Raw genomic sequence first — 20380 nt, forward strand, 5'->3', positions numbered from 1 at the left:
ATATGTAAACATTATATTTGACAGGAGAAAAGTTTCACTTTGCTCCAAATCCCCAAAAGCGTTATGATGGACAACTGGAATTTATAGACAACTAAACAACTTATATAGACAACTTATAGACAACTATTTATAGACAACTGTTAAAGACAACTGACACATATCGTATCGTATACATAAATAAACATTTTAATACGTTTCTGGGGCTCAATATGGCTTCGGTCCTGTTCTAAAACCCTGCAGTTTAACACAAAGTTCACGCAATATCAAAGACTTTTAATATACAAAACCAAAAGCATTAAAGGGTTCTACTACCACGTGTGAGCACAGAAATGTGCCAGAAAACACCCCAATCAAATCCTGAGACATAAAAGTCCTGACTCACTTTATTCCCTTCCAAATATGTAAAAAAGAGTTTACCCCAAAACAGAATTCCATCAAAATCTGGAATATCTACTCAATGTTCGTTAGACATACAGAAATGATATTAAATTCTAATTAATATCATAATCATGTCTTTCCAGGAGTGTCACAAAAGGGTATTTTGGCATTTTGGTGACTGAATCTAAATCTAGTCTCCTTGAAACAGAGAGAAAACTGTATTATGTGGAGCCTCCACATCACAACTGGCCTACATTCCTACCAACCTGGAATCAGTTGAACTGCCTACAGTGTTGGCTGTGTTTCCATCGTAAAGTTTAACCTCCCTCAACCTGACTACGGGGGAAACATGAGAACCTTGCATGACCTGCTCTTTGGCGCCGTGGTGGTAAATTTATGTTGAGCACCTTTAAACAAAGCAAGAAAGAGAGAAGAAGAGAGGGAGGGAGAGAGAAGACTTGGCGGAACACAATGAGAGAAAAGAAGTTTGTCAGAGTTCATTAAGTATCAGGGGAAGATCTGCAGGGCTGGCAAGGCGAGGCGCGCCGGGGGCCGGGCGCCATTAATCACGTCTGACAGCGGAGCGGGCACGCAGAGACGCTGCTCGTGATTACAGAGAAGGGTCCTGACCGAATTGGTTGGTTTGCCGAACAGAAACCCGAGACGAAGAGGCAAGAAAGCGGAACCAAAGAGCTCTCGACCTGCATTACTCTCATTGGCCCCTGTTTTTCACGGCGAGACCCCTTTCCTGTTTCGAAACAATCATAGCCACGTGGGAGTGAATGAGCTGAGGTGATGAGTTGCCAAAGCAAGGTCACTCTGCTCTCGAGCATTTGCCTTTATGTTTAAGGTTTTCTAACTGGCACAGTCATGTCAAATCAGTTCAAAAGAATGCTAGAGAAACAAAAAATAAGAAAAATAGAAAGCAGGTTAAAAAAACGATCCCGTGTATGTGATTTGATTTGACAGAAGTCAAATATATGAAAACATTATGATTCGATGTTGACATTTCTCAATACAAAGAAACCCAAAGGTCAATGCTAAGCGTCCAGTCCAAGACGTGTGAGGAAAATGTTAGTAACCAGCCAACTTTAACTGGTTTCCATGGTTTCTCTGCCTGTACATTGTCTTTGAATAGTGGCTATGTTCTATCATACTAAACTGTTAGCCAGTAAACTTCCACTTAAATTACAGCAGTTATTTTTAGTAATTAGTAATTAGCAATAAAATAAGGTAAAAGTCAATATTCCTAATTGTTTCATCTCTTTTTCAGTGTCTCTGTGTCTTTATCCTGTCTGTTAAGCATTAGCAGCGAAGTGCTAGCCGCTTAATCGATTACTAGTCCTTCATCATCTGTTTGAAAGCACTGGAAATTTCCACACAGTTCAGAATTTATGATTTGTAACGTGACACTGACATTCCTCAACATGTCAGATAGTAATTGTGAAATTTTAGTCATGATGGTTAAGTCTTGTTTCTGACATCACCGTGCCTTCACATTGTCTGTAATTCAAGACATAAAAGCTAGCTTTTACGTTTTTTTGATGCATGTATTCACTGTGTTGCATGTGTTAGAATCAAGTAAGGCATCCTTTATAGTTACATGTTGATACTAGGTAGCCAGCTACATTGAGATAATTTGATTGCAATCACAAAACTACTTTTGGGTTACAGGTTCATATCTAAAGTTGTCTGAGAGAGACAGATCTCTCACAGGGAACCACAGCAGCCATGAAGGTCTGTCAGGCCAGTGGGCGTGTCTGTGTGATACAGATGGGTGTGTCTCTGAGCCCATATATGAACTCAAAAACACGCCCATCTGTCTCACACAGACACGCCCACTGGCCTGACAGAACTTCGTGGCTGCTGTGGTTCCCTGTGAGAGATCTGTCTCTCTCAGACAGCTCATGTGGAGAATAAATCGGACTGAGAGCGACAGGCGAAAGGGGGACGAGAGAGCTTTAGCAACACTGATGTGAGTATGTTTGTGTGTGTGTGTGTGTGTGTGTGTGTGAGAGAGAGAGAGAGAGAGAGAGAGAGAGAGAGAAAGAGAGAGAGAGAGAGAGAGAGAGAGAAAGAAGAAGAGGCGGGGCTGAGTGACGGCCGGAGATGGAAGCCTGTGTTAAGTGCCGCTCTTGAAGGCACGTCGGGCCTCATTAGATGTCAGATGTAACAATACTGAACTGGCAGTGAGGACTGCTGCGAGTCTCACAGCCATAAATCACACACTGACAGCAGCCTGACACACACACATACACACACACACGCCTCTGTGTTTTGGCTTTCACAGCATCCACAGATTCCCAAATTAAAAGACCGCCAGCATGATGACATTCTTCGTAATCTCTTTTGTGTGTCTTTGTGTGTGTGTGTGTGTGTGTGTGTGTGTGTTTGTCAGTGACTGACAGGATTCCCTGGCTCTATAAGGGTAGAGATTAAGTTAGATTTAATCAGGCAATCATAAACCTGATCTTACAATAGTGCCAGTGAATTATTTACTTAATTATTAAGCAAGATACACAATATAACAGCTTAGCTAACCAAGATAAGCATGTTATGACGAGGGCCTGTTATTTGTGTTCATTATCTAAAAATAAATGGCAAGCTAGCTAGATGTACTCTGAGGCGCAACTATACACATACAGCTAAATAGTTAGAAAGTCATTGATGCAATAGTAAGAATGTTATTTACATTTAATGGTGAACGATGCTAGTATCCTGGCGTTAGCTTGAGGTGTAACAGCCCTAAGCGCCTGTGTCTGAGAGAGGAAGATTGAGAGGGTGTATTTGTATGTGAGAGAGAGTATGATTAAGTGTGTGTGTGTGTGTGTGTGTGTAAGAGAGAATGATTGAGTGTGTGTGTTACTAGACAGGCCGATAGGAGCTGTCCTTGGACAGCATTAGATAAACACTCCGTCCTCTCCTCCTTAACGCTCGGCCCATCTAACATCCTCCATATGGGACAACATCCTCCTGCTTTGTGCGTCATGTGTGGGAGTGTGTGTGTGTGTGTGTGTGTGCATGTGCGTGCTTGAAGGAGTGTGTGACAGAGAATGGGAGTATGTGGTATGGGCTGTTCCTCCATAATGCCATTAGAGAAGTGTGTTTGAAAAGCTCTGAAACATATCTGCCTATTTGACAGAACGTGTGTGTGTGTGTGTGTGTGTGTGTGTGTGTGTGTGTGTGTAGGAACAGATGATGATGGTAATGATGAGGAGGCAGAGGAAAAATCTTAGACCCCCTACGCTCACATGAGCCAAGAAAAGAAACAGATCCAGTCGCTGGAGGGAGGACAAGAGACATAGAGATAGAGTGCGAGAGAAAGAGAGAGAGAAGTCTGTTAAACTTATAAAGTTATTAATCACACAGTAGAGTGTGTGTGTGTGTGTGTGTGTGTGTGTGTGTGTGTGTGTGTGTGTGTGTGTGTGTGAGTGGGAGGGTGGGTTCTTATGTCTAGGAATCATGTTGTTTTACAAATAAATAAAAAAGCCAACATATTTGAAACACATATTTGACCATTTATGTATCGCTAGTAAGCTAGCAAATTAATATAACATGCCCAAAACAACAACTCTGATTGCTAACCAGCTCACATAAACTAACTGCTAATCTGTCTTATATATATATAACATTACTATATTAGCTAACAATTACTATATTACTACATAATGAATTATAAAAACCATCAAACAAGCATGCTAACTGAAGTTAAAAACAAATTTGCTCAAATGTATACTCAAACTTTACTTGAAAGCTAGCTAAGATAAGGCTAATGACTATAATCAATGATAGCATCCAAATCTGCTATCTAACGTTAGCCTAACAATTGTGTTATTTGAAGATAAAGCTAGTTGTGAGTTTATGTAGTGAGCTAGCTCTCATTAGGTGTACTTCTGTCCTGAGGCATTGTATTGTTTTGCTTAATTTGTAAACATGGATGCTAACTTAAGCTAACACATAAGAGAGACATCATATTGCTTACTAACTTTAGGCTAACTACTATAATGCATAAGCCAAATTTGCTAACTAACTAATTAAAGTTTTTGTAATAGATAACTAGCTAATGTTAGGCTAACTACTAATGATTAACCAAAACTTGTTCTATAGTTTGCTAGCAAGCTAATGAAAATAACATCTTGTAAGCTAGGTAATATTAGGATAACAATATAATGTGTAATGAAAACAACAGCTTTTTAGCTGAAAAGATCTCCACATGCTAGCTAACATGAGTGTAGCTACCATAATGTGTAATCAAAATAAAGCTAACATTATGTTAACAATAATAAAATAAAACATCACTAGACAACATTATTGTGTATATTTTGTGAAAATAAAAGCAGGAGCAAGTTTATTAATGAGCTAGCTAACATTAGCAGAGCTAGCAGAGACTTTTATTTTCTCTTTAAACCCGCTGCATTCCTTTAGCAAAGAAAATAAGAGAGACGCTTAATGATTCTGCACATTTTGCCAAGCTAATAGATCTTACCAGCTACTGTGTGTGTGTGTGTGTGTGTGTGTGTGTGTGTGTGTGTGTGTGTGTGTGTGTGTGTGTGTGTGTGCGTGCGTGCGTGCATGTGTTTGTGTGTGTATGTGTGTGTGTGTGTGTTTTTGCGATGGTGCTCTTTAAGTAAAGGTCAGCAGTAGTAAGAAAGCGACATATCAGCACTTTAGTGGTGGCTGGAGGACAATCAATCACAACAGAGGTCAGCCTTATTGGTGCACAAACACACACACACACACACAGACTCTCTCTCTCTCTCTCTCTCTCTCTCTCTCTCTCTCTCTCTCTCTCTCTCTCTCTGAAATTTCTCTCTCGATCTGTTTTTTTTTTGTAACTTTTCTCCTTCCCTGATTTTTCTCTCTGTGTAACTTACTTTCTCTTTTCCTGTCTTCTTCCTTTATCTGTCCAACTCTATCAATCTGTCTCTGTCTCTATGTCTCTTTTCCCCCTTAATCTGTCTGTCTTTATGTGTATTTCTCTCTCTCTCTCTCTCTCTCTCTCTCTCTCTCTCTCTCTCTCTCTATGTCTGTCTGTAATTTTTACTTTATTTTATTCATATTTCTTTTTCTTTTGTCTCTTTGTGTTTGTTACTTTCTCCTTTTTCTGTCAAATTTCTTTAGCTGACTTCTTACCTCCGGGTCTCTCTCTCTCTTACTTTCACTCTTTCATCATCCTTTTTTGTCTTTTCTCAAACCTTTTCTCTCCCTTTGTGACTTTTGTACACTCATAATATCTCTTTTTTTTTACTCTCTTTCTTGTTCTGTCTTGTCTTTTTCTGTTCTCTCTCTCTCTCTCTCTCTCTCTCTCTCTCTCAGTTTCGGCCATGCTCTGTTTTTTTTCTCCCCCTCCTTCCCGTAACCTCTGCGTGGCCTCCGAGCAGCTCTGCCATAAATCAGTCCTAAGATCATGTCTGCCAGTTAGACTAAACAGGAGCATTTGTGAGGATTTGCTCGCGCTCATTAATCATCCTGACAGTTTGAAAAACACATTTCTCCTTTAATGACTGTATTTGGATAATCAGGCCTCCTTCCCCTCCCTCCCTCTCTCTCTCTCCCTCCTTCCTTCTCTCCCTCCTTCCTCTTTTCCCTCTCTGCAGCAGTTTTCAGTGACAGCTGGCTTTGGTTTATGGCTGAGTCGGAGGAGGAAAGAGAGAGAGTGTGTGTGTAAGAGAGAGCGAAAGAGAGTGTGTGCATGAGAGAGAGAGAGAGAGAGAGAGAGAGAGAGAGAGAGAGAGAGAGAGAGAGTGTGTGAGAGAGAGAGAGAGAGAGAGCGAGTGTGAGAAAAAGTGAGAGAGAGGTAGAAAGAGAGAGAGTGTGTGTGAGAGAGAGAGAGAAAGTGAGAGAGAGCTAGACAGAGAGAGAGAGAGAGAGAGAGAGAGAGAGCCTCGTAAAGAATGCGAGTTTCGACTCTTCTGGAAAGATCACATGACTGGAGAACCTTCTGAGTTCTCTCGGTTCTCTCCCTCCTCATGTGACTTGGTCTCGTGTCGTTCTCATACAGAGATTCGGCGCAGGGTCACGGAAGGAGACGGAAGGACACTCAGGTTTTTTTTTGAGGTTTAAAGGAAATATAGCTCGGCGTTGACAGGAGCACTTTCATCACTGAGCCTTTCATTAGAGGAGACGTGACAGATTTCTGCATGGCGTCTCACACCGGTGTGTGTTCTGACATCCACCTTCGACCTGTCGCAGGACTCGCCGCTTCTCATACAGACTGAAAACACTTCATAAGTTATAGATAAATCACACGGAACTGATTTATATTGCTTACTTTATAAAATAAAACTGAACACACACAAAATAAACAATACATTTAATAGATCATGAACTTTTTACTGGATACTTTTTTATCCATTTAGTCACTTGAATACATTCCAGCTTTACCTCTGACTGTTACAAAGCACTGGAACCGGAGACTCCTTCCTTATGTCCTCAATAAACATATCTCTTCATTATAGAAATCTTCACCGTATCGGCGCAATACATTACACACCTTCATGCGCATGAGCCGTTGCTATAGAAACCGTCTAAGGTATTATGTAGTACGAGCACATGAATATAAATCTCTCTGGAAATGAATCACCTTCTGACCAATCAGAATTATTATTATTATTATTTATAATATTGTTGAACGCAGATGATCAGCATGTGTCAGGTTCCTGTCCCGGTCCAGGTTTAGTGAGTGTGAGGTTCTGATAGCGGTCTAGTGAGGATGTTGTGACGAGACTCCATCAGCAGGTCCTCTGACCCAAAGCGCTCGGCTCTGCTGCGGCTCAGCGACGGACAGCTATTTGGTCTTGACACATTATTGAGTCATTACGGAACAGTGTGCCATGCTGACTGTCACGAGTTTATGCCGGTTGTCATGATGCTGACGCTAACCCAAAGTGTGTGTGACAGGAGGCTTAAAAACTGCTCGCACCGTTGTGCCAAGTTTCTGACGAAGTGCCTCAGGAAAGTTAAACAGCCACAAATCTGACTGTGTGACTAACACTGACACCTACACTGAAGTGCAACTGTGTGTGTGTGCGTGACTGTGTGTTCGTGTGTGTGTGTTTGTGAGTGTGTGTGAGTGTGTGCGTGTGTGTGAGAGAGTGTGTGTGTGTGTGTGTGTGAGTGTGTGTGTGAGTGTGTGAATGTGTTTGTGTGTGAGTGTGAGTGTGTGTGTGTGCATGTGAGTGGGTGTGTGTGTGAGTGTGTGTGTGTTTGTGTGAGTGTGTGTGAGTGTGTGCATGTGTGTGTAAGTGTGTGTTTGTGAGTGTGTGCATGTGTGTGTGAGTGTGAGTGTGTGTGTGCATGTGAGTGGGTGTGTGTAAGTGTGTGTTTGTGAGTGTGTGCATGTGTGTGTGTGAGTGTGTGTGTGTTTGTAAGTGTGTGTTTGTGAGTGTGTGCATGTGTGTGTAAGTGTGTGTTTGTGAGTGTGTGCATGTGTGTGTGAGTGTGAGTGTGTGTGTGTGTGCATGTGAGTGGGTGTGTGTCTGTGTGAGTGTGTGTTTGTGAGTGTGTGTGAGTGTGTGTGTAAGTGTGTGTTTGTGAGTGTGGGCATGTGTGAGTGTGTATAAGTGTGTGTTTGTGAGTGTGTGCATGTGTGTTTGTGAGTGTGTGTGAGTGTGTGTGTAAGTGTGTGTTTGTGAGTGTGGGCATGTGTGAGTGTGTATAAGTGTGTGTTTGTGAGTGTGTGCATGTGTGTGTGTGTAAGTGTGTGTTTGTGAGTTTGTGCATGTGTGTGTGAGTGTGAGTGTGTGTGTGTGTGCATGTGAGTGGGTGTGTGTCTGTGTGAGTGTGTGTGTTTGTTTGTAAGTGTGGTCATGTGTGGGCATGTGTGTGCATGTGTGTGTGTGTGTGTGTGTGCATGTGAGTGGGTGTGTGTCTGTGTGTTTGTGAGTGTGTGCATGTGTGTGTGTGTAAGTGTGTGTTTGTGAGTGTGTGCATGTGTGTGTGAGTGTGAGTGTGTGTGTGTGCATGTGAGTGGGTGTGTGTCTGTGAGAGTGTGTGTCTAAGTGTGTGTTTGTGAGTGTGTGCATGTGTGTGTGTGTAAGTGTGTGTTTGTGAGTGTGTGCATGTGTGTGTGAGTGTGAGTGTGTGTGTGCATGTGAGTGGGTGTGTGTCTGTGTGAGTGTGTGTGTGTAAGTGTGTGTTTGTGAGTGTGTGCATGTGTGTGTGTGAGTGTGTGTGTGTTTGTAAGTGTGGGCATGTGTGTGCATGTGTGTGTGTGGGTGTGTGAGTGTGTGTGAGTGTGGGCATGTGTGTGCATGTGTGTGTGCATGTGAGTGGGTGTGTGTCTGTGTGAGAGTGTGTGTCTAAGTGTGTGTTTGTGAGTGTGTGCATGTGTGTGTGTGTAAGTGTGTGTTTGTGAGTGTGTGCATGTGTGTGTGTGTAAGTGTGTGTTTGTGAGTGTGGGCATGTGTGTGTGAGTGTGAGTGTGAGTGTGTGTGTGTGTGTGTGTGAGTGTGTGTGAGTGTGGGCATGTGAGTGTGAGTGTGAGTGTGAGTGTGTGTGTGTGTAAGTGTGTGTGAGTGTGGGCATGTGTGTGTGAGTGTGAGTGTGAGTGTGAGTGTGTGTGTGTGGAGTTTCTCACAGTAGAGATATATACAGTAGTTCAGAGCTTTATGCCATCTTTAACCCTCTAACATCCTGCAGCAGATCTGTTCTCTGTCCTGAACGTGTACAGAACGATCCGGTCCATGTGAGGAAGTTCACCAAGAGCACAGTGATGAAGAGGAGGAGTTACTCACACCTCACCGATAACAGATAACGATACTGTATATAGAAAACAAATCAACATCTTCTGACCAATCAGCATCCAGAGCTGAGCGTGATATTAATACCGCAGACGTAAAGAGAACGGTTTTTGTTCTTTTTTGTAGAAATTTCATTCAATCTTTTTTAAGTGTAAAAATGTCATTAAAGTCAATGGAAACTTTTGCCGTTATTTATTTTCTCCCTCAGCTGCAGTCTGAATCATTTTATTATGAAAACTAGACATCAGCTTATGTTTCTCTTCCACGTCTCTGAGCAGTTCAGTAATAAAATGTATATATACTTCAGTGGAAAAACTTATAAATAACTTCCTTCGGTTGCGTTGAGGCTAACACACCTACAGCGAAGCGGCCCAGAGGCATGTGGCTTAGGAATCAAACGAACCCCCTCCCCATTATCCCCACCCCCACCCCCTTCAATCCTGAGCCCCCAGATGAACGTCATGTGTGCTGTCATTTGGAGCACGGCTCTGGCGCGACTCGATTCCCCACGTTCCCGTGCCAAGGCACGTTTTTCCACGAGCACAGAGTCCCCCCGGAGCGTTCCTAAATGGAGTCCAGCTGCTGGTGCGGCGTGAAGAGTATTAGCGGTACGCCATCGTTACTGCGCCTTCATCACGCTCCGCTGCTGTTGAGCTCGTCCACAGGCCTGCTGTGATGGATCGCGTGGACGTGGAACCGTGACGCACCATCGGGCTCTGCCGCTAGTGCTGTAGATGTTTATGGTTTCCGTCTTTTATAAAAAGCCAGTGTTGTTTGACAGTGGACAGGAGGCAGGGTTTTTGTTTTGTTTTGTTTTGTTGGATGAAAAGACGCTGCTTCAGGATCTGGCGTGTTTGAGGCGTAATGGTGTTGCGCTGAATGTTCATCAAGGCGTTTAGTCAATCAGGACAACGGAGAGACAGAAAGATGGAGCCTGTGTGCTGAGAGACAAAGAGCCAGACGGAACGAGGGAGAGAGAATGAGAGAGGGAGGAAGGAAAAATAGGAGGAAAGGAAGATAAAGTGCGTCTCACTCTGCTTCTCGCTCTGGCTAATTGGAGAGCAACTCCACACGCTGTCATCATTAATCACCGGCGCTGTCGGCTGCCTGCCCAGGACACTGCTGAGGCCGAATAAAGCTCTCTCACACACACACACACACTCACACACACACACACACACACTCTCTCTCTCTTTGCTGAGTGAGCAGTGGGGGACGTCTGTAACCTCACATCCTCCACCTCCATTTCAAACCCTAAGAGACTGAATCCTCAGAGAAGAGAGAGATCAATCAAACAGGTGTAGTCCTGCTGAGGAGAAACTTGTCATGGCCTGGAATTGTCCACACACACACACACACACACACACACACACACACACACACACACACACACAGGTGACAGAAACTGAGCGTCGACTTGCATATTGACTCAGCTGAAGCCATAAAGGGGAAAGAGAGTGCATGAGTGAGAGAGAGAGAGAGAGAGAGAGAGAGAGAGAGAGAGAGAGAGAGAGAGAGAAATGGAACATTGAGATGGATGAGGGATGTGATGAACGAGTGAGAATGAGATGAATCACTCAAGATGGAGTGCGTTCCCCTCGGTTTCACCTCTCTTCTCTTCTCTTCTCTTTCTTTTCTTCTCTTCTCTTTTCTTCTCTTCTCTTCTCTTCTCTTCTCTCAGCCATTAAGGATCTCATCTACACCTTTTCTTTTAGTTCATTTTTTATAATCCGTTTTATTTTCCATTTTCATGTTTTCTGATTATTGACCGAATTGTTTGTCGAATATTTATTCTTCTTTTACCTTTTTAAAGAATTGTATTGTCGTGTTTTTAAGGAACACAAATAAAATTAAATGAATAATACATTTATAAAAAAAAATAATAAAACATTAAATATCAAATATATTTGACCAATTGTTCCATTTTTTTGCAGATGTTTTGTATCCACAAGTAAAATTTTATTATTAAAAATTATTTGATTTTCTTTCTTTCAGTAAATCTTAGAATTTAAAATGTCATTTGTTTTTTACTGTTTGTTGGCTAGTAGCTGATTGGATATTAAAACTTGATTGATAATTTCTGTGTTATTTTGCTGGCACTTTATTATTAAACCTGAGCAGAAATAAATTGTTTGTTGTTCACGTATCAAACTATTGCACTATTTTTGATGTAAACTGTAAAAGTTAAACGATTATGTAGTTGCTCTCCTTATCCACAAGGGGCAGCAGAGACCAATATGATGTGAGATCTGTTGGAGGGTTAAAACACTAAATAAACTTCCTGTCTATAGTCACCATGAGAATTCAGAGGAACTGATAGGAAACTATAGGAATGTTTGCACAGTTATTGCAAGCCATGAATGCTATGAGTACAATTTTTTTTTTATCTTTTTATCTAGTACTGTTTTTTGTGCTTTTTTAGAACCTCTTTAATCACATGAAGGTGGATGCCAAAGTAGAACTTTACAAAAAAACCTTGAGCTATGTACGGGAGGACGATACAGCAAAAAAAACTCTGTATCGTGATATATTTGTCTATCTGTTGGTAATTTCTTGGTTTTTCTAAGTTCTTGATATGTTAAAAGCTATGATATCTCAGACAGAAATGTCGGCTGTGACAAAACTTATTATAATATTGATTCTGAGGAACCAATATTTCCATCAGAACATTGTGAACATTCACCCAAGTGCTAGCTTAACAGAGCTAATCGATCTTACCACTGTTTCTTTTGCTCGGTCTCCTATGAAGAAAGAAGAACATCATCTTGGTCATCATCATCATCATCATCATCACTGAAAGCATCTTTAAAACCTTAAATCCTTTGGTAAGAAGCTTTAGTGGGCAGTGACCTTGCTGGACAAGCTGAACTAACTGAGATCTCTGCTGTGATCAATTCAGTTAATGGTCCTGTCAAGTGACACCTGTGCAGTGTCCTTTTCTGTCTGAAGTGCTAATGAACTCAGTGTGTGTGTGTGTGTGTGTGTGTGTGTGTGTGTTTGTGTATAAGAACCCAGTTCTCACTCCAACCTGCTTTAACAACCTTCAAGACACATTACTGTGAAATTACTCCCACTAGCACAGCGAGTACCTATAAATATAAAAATATTATACCAGTTGTTGGAGCTAAAGCACAGCGCCAGCTCAGTATCTGAGCGACCTTCATTAGAAGACCCTGCAGACCTCATACAGAGCTCCAACAATAAGGACCATCCTCCTGAGGGTCGTGTCAGGGACGCTTGATAAATATTTCTCCGCTAACAGACTCCTGATGCCGTCTTTTGGCCTTTGTGTGGCAGGAACGATCCATCAGAGTTTGCATGGGAGCGAGGTCAGGCCCTCAGCAGGGTTATTACTGGCCTCCAATGGAGCTGTGGTTAAGAGTCACTGGATTGTCCGATGCTAAGTAAGCACTTTACACAACAACAGCACTGCGGAGCTACAAACAGTGTGTATTAATGTAGGTTCCACTGCAAGTTTAACACCTACAGACCGTCTAAAGTAGAAAATAGAGTAAAAGTAAATGCGGTGGTTTTATGGTAACCAACAGGCATTTGAGGGGGAATAATCTATGTTAATTAAGATCAATTGTCATGTTTGAGCTAAAAACCGAAACAATATCTATAATAAATACAGCTAACTAATTTTTCTAATTTTCTAACGTTAGCTCATGTGTTTTCTAAGTCAAACAGATTTTATGTCGTGATAATGGACGGAATGATTTAATTTTTTTTCATAGTTTTTACAGGTTGAGTTTCTTTGCAAAATGTGTAAAAGATTAGCATGTTTGCTATTAGCACGGTGGTCTACGCTACATTACAGTGTAATGCTACACCAGTACTAAACATCTACTCTAGATGATAAAAAGACAAGAACTAAAACATGTAACACATGTAATCAAGTTATTATTTATTTCACAAAATAAGACATTCTGTTAAGCGTATAGCGCCACCATCTATACATAGGATTCTTAATTGTTTGTATTTATTTCACCCCGTTTCCCTTCAACCCTCAAAGTAAACCCTCTCCAGCTTGCCGAATCATTCACCATAGAAAATATATCACATCTGTCTGTTTGTTTTATTTTTTTGAACTGTACAAGTACAAAAAAAAGAAACAAAAAATGGCAAATTTCCAAGAACAAACCGGCTGTCGGGCAAGTCATGCTTGCTGAAGCACTCGAGAAAACAAAAGGAAAAAAAAAAACAATCAAAGTGACAACTGAAAGATAAATGAGTGTTTGTTATAAAAATGCATTGTGGAAAGAGCGATATTGATCTCGGAAAATATTGTTCCTGTACCAAAGTGACAACGAATGCATTTAGATGGTAAATGTTTCCCAAGTAAAAAGCCAAGCGCTCAAGAGAAAAATAAATATACTTTTTTTTTATTAATAAACTGAAATAAAACTTTGATCATCAAATAATATTAAAGTTATCAGTTCCATTATTCTCAGGTATCAAGCACATGTTTCATGGTTCTCTCTACAGATCTGACAGTGTTCATGTCTTACGGTTCCTATGTGTTCCCCGACACGGTTTACATAGGCAACTCCATCAAAGGCTCCTTTTTGACTCTGAGCCTCTTCTTTTTTTTTCCGGATGGTCTTTGTCCTTGTCTTGAACCTTTGCTCATTCTCATCAGCTGTGCGACCATCAAGGGTAACCGAGTGCCGATGCTGAGCCCAGTCTCTGGCTGTAGAGAGCGTAAGGTGAGTAGTATGGTGCTGTAGCAGGGAGAGAGTGCATAGGTAAGGAAGGTGCTCCTGGCAAATGGGGTTTGCTGTATGGATGGTAGCGAGCCAGACCAAGTCCAGGTGAACCTCGAAGTGAGAAGGAGCTTGGAAGAGCCCCGGGGCTGCTGGGAGGGGGCAAGTGTAGGTGGCAAGAAGCAGCTGAGGAAGAGGCAGAGGAAGGATAGGCAGACAAGAGCTTTCCATCAACACCAGGAAGGGAGGTATGAGTGCGCAAGTGCACCAAAAGTTCCTCTGAAGAGGCAAAGCGCTTGTCGCAGGGCCCACTGACAGAGACCCAGTTGCAGGCATGAGGAAGGGAGTCACTAGGAAGCATGAATCCATAGGTGTAGAGCGGGTGGGAGAGGGAGACGGAAGCACCGGATGTGGACAGAGACCCTGGATGGAGCGCGTGGAGGTGTGGAGAAGGATACATCAATGGGAATCCTGACTTGAGAGACGAGGATGGGTCATGGACACAAGTATTGCAGTTGCTACCCCCTAAGTGGGGCGTGTTGGGGTAAGTGAGGCAATATGGGTCCCGACACAAGCCTTGCATAAAGGATGGAGGAGATGTGCCTGTTAAAGGACTGGAGCTTGGGTGTTTTGCGATCCCAGAACCCACTAAACCAGTCTTGGCATGGTCCAACCCAGAGACGAACTGTGATGGATACCCAGCATAGGCACCAACGATGGAGCCATGGTATCCCAGGGTGGAAGCAGGCAAGGGGAACACAGAGTGTCCTGGTTTAAATGGTGAAATTGGGGCAACATGGCTGGAATTAGCTAAGGATGTCTGTGGTGGTTGGGAATCGTTCTTGCTCTCTGGTCGAGGGCTACTAGAGGCACTACCACTGCTGGAGTTGACACTTGCACGTGCTTGGCTAGAGTTAGCTATCTGGGCATTGTCAAGTCTGCTGTTATCCAAGTCTTTTTTCCCGACACGATCGCTGCCACTGCTACTCTCCGTGCTTGAGTCAGAACTTGCAGTTTTGGAGTCCACACTGAGGGGTTTCTGTGTGGACGGAGATTGTGTCTGACGATGTACATGTGCCTGACCTGGGGCATGCTGGGATGGTGAGCAGGTCCTTGGAGAAGAGTTATGAGGAGGGAATGATGGACATGTCGTTGTAGCTGAACTCCCACCAGAAGTCCTGAACCCGGATTTGTCACCTGATCCGCTCAGGACGACTCCATCCTTCCGGCATTCCGAGCTGTTTTTGGAATAAGGCTTGAAGCTGGACTTGTCCTCCAGGCCATGCTGTTGCTGTTGCTCTGCTGATTTAAGACCCGAACCAGTCGACCGGCCATCTTTGTCTCCCAAGTTGCCCGAGGAGAGCGAGCTTAGCTTGGAGGACGACGGCGAATCCTGCTTGCCAATCTGGGAGCAGGTCTGAGCCAGAAGGGCCAGTGGACTCTTTTTAGCATCCAGCTGAAAGGAAGAAATCGAGACATATGCTCAGGTTCAATTCATAAAAAATATTGATTTGAAAAAAAAAAACAGAGCTTGGAAATGATCTCTAGAACTCAGGGGACATCCACAATACTTTAAAAGGGAAGGAGGGAGCTAGTGTTTCTTCATAAAGCCTTCATTAATGAGTTAGTTCATTTATAGACCCCTCGTTAAAAAAACGATTTGCCAAGGAGCTCAAAATGCCTGATGACATAGCACAGGTTTCTGGAACTGTTCTGGAGCTTACGGTATGTCCAAACTGTGCTGTTTTTCACGGCTTATATATATTTAAAAAAAAAAAGTCTTTAAACACGAATAGGTGGAGTGTTTTAACACAGATGGCACAGTCTTCTGGTTTCTAGTTTGAGATCCGATGCGTTTCACAGCTGCCTTTTTATAACTCGGTCTGTTTTTAAACAATAATCACAGTGTTAGAATTGTGAAATATTTACTCCTGTGGTTTTACTCACCGCTCCAGCCCTGACACGCCACCTGTTCACAAACCTATCTTTTCAACGAGTTTATATCCCAGTATTGATCTTATGTAAATATAGCATGACATTTAGTTTTATGGCCATGTTTACTAGATAAAAGGAAAGTGCAATGATTGGTGAATTCTATATTGACTAGACAAATACTAATGCTAAACGTCAGACATGGAAAACAAAACCCATGTGTAACTTCTGTAGATGATGATTAGTGTGTTTGTAAAAACGCTCTGGGAAATAACATGAGGAAAATAATGGGAAAACTCACTCACAGAACTGTTTTGTGTGGTTTCAGGGTTTTTTTTTAATCCTTTATATTTCCTTTTTTAAATCTATTTTTGTTCTTAAAAAAATCTCATTTTTAATGCTGTACTTGTTTTTTCTAACTTTCTTTTTTTGCATTTTTGAATGTGCACAATGTAAAATTTTAAGTTCTAAAATTCAAATCCTTCTACACATAAAACCCGAAAATCACGTGTTTCAAAAGTTTATTATTATTATTATTATTATTATTATTATTATTATTATTATTATTAAGAATTTATTTTTTATGTAAATAAAGAGTTTTTTTATTTCTGAAGTCTCCAGTTCTCTCCCAAAGACAGTAAATAAATATTGTTTTAGCTTTAATTAGAATTTAAAAGTAGATGATGGCGCGAGTGCATTTTTTATGTAAATATGCAATAAAGTAGAACATTTATCTTTTCTTTAGAACGAAATGAACAGTGAAATAAATTATTAAACCAGGTACAAGTACAATTATAAACCAAATTTTTATTATTATTCTTATTGTTCTTATTGATGATTATTATTATTTCTATTATTACTATTATTATTAGTAGTAGTAGTAATAGTAGTATGATGATGATGATGATGATGATGATGATTATACCTCGATAGGGAGCGGCGCGGAGCTGAGCGGCTGCAGGTAGTCCGCGTGGAGCATGTGAGCCGCGCGTGCGCTCAGCATTTGGAGAATCCGTACGGGAAGCCGCTTCGCGTGACGCACCGGATCCGCGAGGGGCAGCGATGCGAGCGCGAGCCGTGGAGCTCGATCCTGTGCTCTCGATTCGCCGCTCTGACCGACAGCGAGGTTGCGGTCTGTGTACGAGGTGCTGGCGGGGCGGCTGCTCTCCGGTGTGGGGGGTCTCGGTGTCCGCGCGTCTCCAGACGGCACGTCGCTCATGTGGCGCGAGCGCGTCGTCCGTTTCTCATTTGCAGCGCGCGAGTATCCGCATGGCACCGACTTCCAAAAAGACGTGAAAATATCCAAACTGGGATGTGGGGAGAAAAACAAATTCCGAATAAACAGCAAAACGCGTCTCTCTGGAAAAGATACACTCCAAAAAATACCCCACTTGTGAACTTCTAAAAATCACCAAAAAAAAAAGACTTTGGGGATCCTTTAAACTGAGGAGACAATCCCGGTGTACGTCCGGTGCTGTGCTCGGTCCGGTGCTCGTCTCCGTCCGCGCTCGCGATGTCCTCACTTCTGTGTCTGCGTGTCGCGCGCGCGCTGCTCTCACCGAGCGCTCAAGCGGTGCTTCAAAGCTACCAGTCGCCGACCAATCACAGGCAGAGAAGGAGGTGACTGTGCGAAAGAGGGCGGGACAACATCGCCCACGCCCCTCCCACTCTCCAGGATGACTGACAGCATGGCTGTGCTAGAGGAGGTGGCATGTGGGTGGATAAGAATGACCCAAATACTCCACAGAAATGGAGCTAAACCTATAAAAGCAGCAGTGAAGTGTGCCAATAAATATGACCAGATTGTCAGACGTAGAACAACATTGTTGTGAAATGAATGACAAACAGGTTCAGTATTAATAATATAACACTACAATCACATTTAGCATCATTTTCACCTCCACATTAAAACATGTCAACATTGAGGCACAACTGAGTGAAAACTAGATGTCTGAATATTACAAGATGAGACCAGAGGAAACATTCATCATGTAAAACATTCGATTTTTACACAAAGTTTTAAATACCTTTAACATTTTAAATATCATTTGGAGTTGTTTCCCTTGTTTATTAAAGAGATTTGCTTTCAAACAATTAGAAATAACAATTAGTGAATTTTTTTAGATTAAAAAAAAAGTCTTGTTTGTCTTGTTTCTTAAACCGAAAATGATTTCCCAAAAATTCGACTGATCAGATATGAGACATGAGACGTCATTTAAAACACTTTGACCCCAAATTAGAAAGACAAATTTAAACAAAAAAATAAAAAATCAAACAAATAAAAGAAAAAGCTTAGCTCAGTCTATTAGAGGTGGCACAGAGTTTCATCTAAAACTAGTTTTTTTCCCAAATAAAATGAAAAACAGTTTTTAAAAAAGTAAATAAAAAATGAGAAAAAAACGTACTGTTAAAAAAAAAACAATAAAAACGTAACATGTCTCACAGTCACAGGAGTCGCTATTCATGTTTTTATTATTTGGACACAATTTCTTTCGCTTTTCCGGTTCATATCATCACCGTACTGATTTCTGTTTTTCGAAAACAAGCCTCTCGTTTTCACGTTTCTAACGACACCGAATGATTTATCCAATACACAACAACTGCTTGTGTCAAAACGGTGTCGGTTTCCAAAGCTGGAATGTTAATAACTTTATTCCATTACCGCAGGCTGCTTTGCTAACGGAGTAATTTAGCTAACTTAATTATGCAATGAATTGGCTTCATTACTTAAAAGCGAAGCCTGGCAGAGCGGCTGTTAGAGCAGGCAGGCCTGTAATAGTTTAGCGTCTGAATGCCTTTGAAGCTCAGGAGTAATTTATGGCCTATAATTGTTCGCGAGTTGAAACCGCCTGCATTATTTCATCCTTTGTGTGCTCTGGATACACAAAGGCGAGGCTTGTTTTACGGGACACTCTTTGACTCATTTTTTTTTTTTTTACCAGACTGGAAGAATAATCCAGGCTAAGAATAGTCAATGTTCCTACAAACAAAACGACTGCTCACACCACGCCCTATTACTTAAAGAAGTCAGAAGTGAAATCCCATAATGCATTGTGTTATTGTAAAACTACACTTGTATTACACAGATCATGTGCGATCATTCTGTCTGAGGACCGGAAGATGTACAACCAACAGACGTATATTCATTCATTCATTCATTCATCTACCGCTTATCCGAACTACCTCGGGTCACGGGGAGCCTGTGCCTATCTCAGGCGTCATCGGGCATCAAGGCAGGATACACCCTGGACGGAGTGCCAACCCATCACAGGGCACACACACACACACACTCTCTCATTCACTCACACAATCACACACTACGGACAATTTTCCAGAGATGCCAGTCAACCTACCATGCATGTCTTTGGACCGGGGGAGGAAACCGGAGTACCCGGAGGAAACCCCCGAGGCACGGGGAGAACATGCAAACTCCACACACACAAGGTGGAGGCGGGAATCGAACCCCCAACCCTGGAGGTGTGAGGCGAACATGCTAACCACTAAGCCACCGTGCCCCCCCCCCCATTCAATCAATCAATCAATCAAAATTTATTTGTATAGCACTTTCAACACCATAACAATGGACCAAAGTGCTTTACATGGTAAAAGTCATTAAATAAGACATAATTCTTATTCTAATTCTGTTGAAGTCTGAATTCCGATTTGTCGGTTTTCTTTTTTATCATTTCTATAATAACATTTTACGCATATTTTACGCATAAAAAGCCATGCTGTGTAATATCTTGAATTATGGTGAAGTTGTCTGCTAGACGACGTTTCTGTAACATTTATGGAAGGAGTCTCCAGTGTCAGTGCTTTGTAACTTTTTGTTTTCTGAAAGGATTTTACGCTGTACGGTTTCTCGGTAACATGACAGGCTGGTATTAAGAAAATAGTCGTAGGTTATCCTTAAGTGTTGGTACAACACATGAAAGGGAGTTTACACTGAGCCTATGTATATGACTAATTTTGCAAAACAAATACCTTTAAAACCAAGAACAACGCTGTCCATCATTTTAATTTGTTAGTTAAATATGAACAGTATGCACATGTATGTTTGCTAATCCTCACCCACCATATGTACATGTAAATTAGTGCCTAACAACAAACGCTAACAAATATAAACACAAACACACACAACCAGGACACAGGTTTAAAGGAGCTAACCATTTAAAGATCAAAACAGCTAGCAAGCTAAAAGTGATACAGGATAGCTAGAGAAATGTCTTTATAAAAGAACACAAGAAAGAGCAATGTTTAATTTGATCTCTTTGGAAAATTAACAACAAATGATAACATTAGCTAAGCTAGTTCTAAGCAAACTAGTTCACTACGTACACACCATCCCGTAATATTTAATGTTAAATAATTAATGTTGAAGATGATGGATATAGCAAAACATATCTTGCCTACAGTATATGTACAGTAGATGTGTTGTTTGAAGCCAGCTAAAGTTTTTTTTTAATAAAAATATTCTTGAATGTTGAACTTAAGTTAAGACAAATATTAAAAAATGGCATTTTTTATTATGATAAAATCTATGATTCTGCTCCAGATTTAGCTTTGTTCTGAGATAAATATTTACTTGTAGCAGTAATTTTAGCTAACTTTGACTAATATAAC

At 41.5% G+C, this 20380-nt stretch overlaps 1 protein-coding gene across 1 annotated transcript; it reads right to left on the reverse strand.

The window, feature by feature from the left end:
* Positions 1–13011: 13011 nt before the first annotated feature.
* Positions 13012–17273, reverse strand: znf703 (zinc finger protein 703). The gene is made up of 2 exons (XM_060883238.1): positions 16683–17273; positions 13012–15281 (listed from the first exon to the last, which is right to left on the reverse strand). Exons 1-2 carry the CDS (start codon positions 16974–16976, stop codon positions 13773–13775), a joined length of 1803 nt encoding a protein of 600 aa, XP_060739221.1. The 5' UTR covers positions 16977–17273; the 3' UTR covers positions 13012–13772.
* Positions 17274–20380: the final 3107 nt, after the last annotated feature.

This window comes from Tachysurus vachellii, chromosome 12 (genome assembly GCF_030014155.1).
Source record: "Tachysurus vachellii isolate PV-2020 chromosome 12, HZAU_Pvac_v1, whole genome shotgun sequence".
NCBI lineage: Eukaryota > Metazoa > Chordata > Actinopteri > Siluriformes > Bagridae > Tachysurus > Tachysurus vachellii.

Coding starts and splice junctions, on each gene's coding strand:
- znf703 (XM_060883238.1), bottom strand. CDS start 16,976: ATGAGCGACGTGCCGTCTGGAGACGCGCGGACACCGAGACCCCCCACA. Junction 15,282..16,682: donor CCGCGCCGCTCCCTATCGAG/GTATAATCATCA, acceptor TCTTCCTTTCAG/CTGGATGCTAAAAAGAGTCC.